This window comes from Arachis duranensis, chromosome 4 (genome assembly GCF_000817695.3).
Source record: "Arachis duranensis cultivar V14167 chromosome 4, aradu.V14167.gnm2.J7QH, whole genome shotgun sequence".
Lineage (NCBI taxonomy): Eukaryota > Viridiplantae > Streptophyta > Magnoliopsida > Fabales > Fabaceae > Arachis > Arachis duranensis.
In genome coordinates this window covers 103139311-103141691 of record NC_029775.3, presented here as the reverse complement: position 1 = coordinate 103141691, position 2381 = coordinate 103139311, and the positions used below count along the sequence as shown (strand labels likewise).

The following is a 2381-nucleotide window of genomic DNA, read 5'->3' as shown; positions in this document are numbered from 1 at the left end:
CCCCCCCCAAAAAAAAAAAAACACCGAAAACCCAAAACAGAAAACAACTAAAAGTTAAACACCTAGCAAGTCATAAGTGAGGGAAAAACACACCATTAACCATGATGATGAAAATTGCATGCCAGAAAGGCGGTATCTCTCTCGGAGGAAGCATAACCAGCGGATACATCAGATCATCATTCTGATACCACCAATAGATGCTAATCACATGAAGTGAAAATGCAACAGAAATCCCAATGAGAATAGGTATTTTCCTCTCTCCCTGCAGCCACCAAAAGTAGCCATACTCAACAAACAAACAGAAAATCTTCACACCAGCAACAAGGGATTAATTTTCAGCAAATAACAGAGTAGCCGTAAAAACAACACATCACCTTCAGAGCTGTTTGTTTTCTTAGAATGTCATTCGACTTGAAAAGGACAGCCGCAATCCAAATTGTAACAAAAAACCCTGCAGTGACTTAAGAGGTTCACAACAATTCCCAAACTTGAAAAAACAATTAATTAGCTCCTACTCAATCTAGGATGATTAACAAAAGAGCTAAAATTCCTATCTCCCAAATGTGAAAATTAACCCAAAAAAAAAAGACCATGTTTGCTAAAAGCAAAAATTAATTTTGTTTCTGTCTTTCTGAAGACTGTCTCAGGAAGCTTTTAACTAATACAAAGAAGCACTAACTAATCTGTTTCAATCCCATAGATGATAATACAATAAAAAACTTAGTAAATTGAAGAACACACCTTGTAAATGCTGGCGGATGAAGACCACCAAGAGGAGCAAGGAGAACGGAAGAACCTGCTCCACCCACCTTGCAGCATGCTGAATATCATACCTCTGGTAAGAAGAATCCCTCCCATTGCCGCCACCCTCGCCGCCGGTCCCTGAGTCGCCGTTTCCAATCCCATTCCCGTTCCCAATCCCGGTGTCTCCGGTGCTCGAATTGGGCATAACGGACACACCCTCATCGTGAGGAAGCCCCACAACCAAACCACCCCCACCAGAAGACGAAGGTTGCTCCTCCCTGTGACGATGATTATCGTGATTATCGTGTTCGGAAGGACTAATGATCCTGATCGATAACTCGCCGTCATTTACGGAAGGCTCGGAATTAGGGTTAGGGTTAGGTTCTTGGTTATTGAAATTCGACCTGGTGGTGGTGGTGTTGTTATTGTTGCGAAGAATCCCTGAATATTCCAATAATAGCGACAGCGGTGCGTTAATGATGTTAGAGGGAGAAATAGTTCCGAACCTTCTAGAATTCGAAGACGACAATGACGAAGACGACGAAGAAACCAAAGAGGAAGACGAAGACGAAGACGAAGGCGATGGTCCCGTTCCTCCTCCTCCTCCTCCTCCTGCAGAAGGTACCCTGAACATGTCTGAGTTAGATTCCATGCGCGGTTTTCCCCCAATTTCCCTAACCCTAACAAGAAATCATCAACAAAAACCACCCAGAAATAAGAAAAAGAAAAGCTTTTGAATTGGGATTGGGAGGGAACGAAGGAAAAGAGGGGTTAGGGTTTGGATTGATAGATGAAATGGGAACAAATAAATAATTAAAAAATATGGGATTAGGTTAAAGTGCTAAAGAGAATTGAGTAATGAAAATTTGGATTTGGGAATTGGTTCTGCTTCCTTTCTTTCTTTTCCTTTCTCTCTGAGACAGAGAAAGAGGAAGAGAGAGAGAGAAATTGGGGTAGCTAGCTAGAAGAAGAGGACAAAGAAGGACGATGATATAAATAAATTAAAATGAGATTAATAATTAATAAATAAATAAATAGATAAATAGAAAAGAAGAGAAACACTCCTTAATTTTGAGAAACTGGACTTGTTTTCCTTTCCTCATTTTCCTGCCTTTAACAGTTAACACCCACTACCACCACTCTATTTTCAGATTTATTTTTGTTTTTTGTTTTTGCCTCTTTCATCATTAAGTCCAATTGCGATTCTTTAGATAAAATACAAGTTTAATAATTTGCATTTTATCTATTTAGAAGAACTGGTGTCTAATTTTTTTAACATTTTTTATTATATATAATTCAAAAAATTTGTTATTTATTATTACTTTTAGTAAGTTCACTTAAAATCTTATCGAATTCAATTATTATTATTTTTATTATTATTTAATAAATTAAAAACTGAATCAATAAACAAGTTAATTAATTATGTTTTATATGAAATAAAATTGAAATTTATAATTTTTGAAAGGTACAGATAATATTATAAGTATAATATCACAATATTAAGATAAATAATTTTATTATGTCATTATTATTGTTATTATTTTATTTCTTATTGATTTAATTTTATAATATCACAAATAGAACTGTTTTAATAACTCTATTTCAAAATTTTATTTTTGTCCTTTGTCCTCCTCCTT

The 2381-nt window shown here is 35.8% G+C and overlaps 1 protein-coding gene across 1 annotated transcript in view; it reads right to left on the bottom strand.

Moving 5' to 3' along the window:
* LOC107485405 (uncharacterized) overlaps positions 1-1748 on the bottom strand; it is a 4706-nt gene extending 2958 nt beyond the window's left edge. The window contains exons 1-3 of the mRNA XM_016105937.3: positions 742-1748; positions 375-451; positions 94-262 (exon numbers count right to left, since the gene is read on the bottom strand). Of these exons, the coding sequence (XP_015961423.1) occupies positions 94-262; positions 375-451; positions 742-1396 (901 nt within the window). The 5' untranslated portion in view covers positions 1397-1748. The remainder of the gene's footprint in view (positions 1-93; positions 263-374; positions 452-741) is intronic.
* Between the last annotated feature and the right edge of the window lie 633 nt (positions 1749-2381).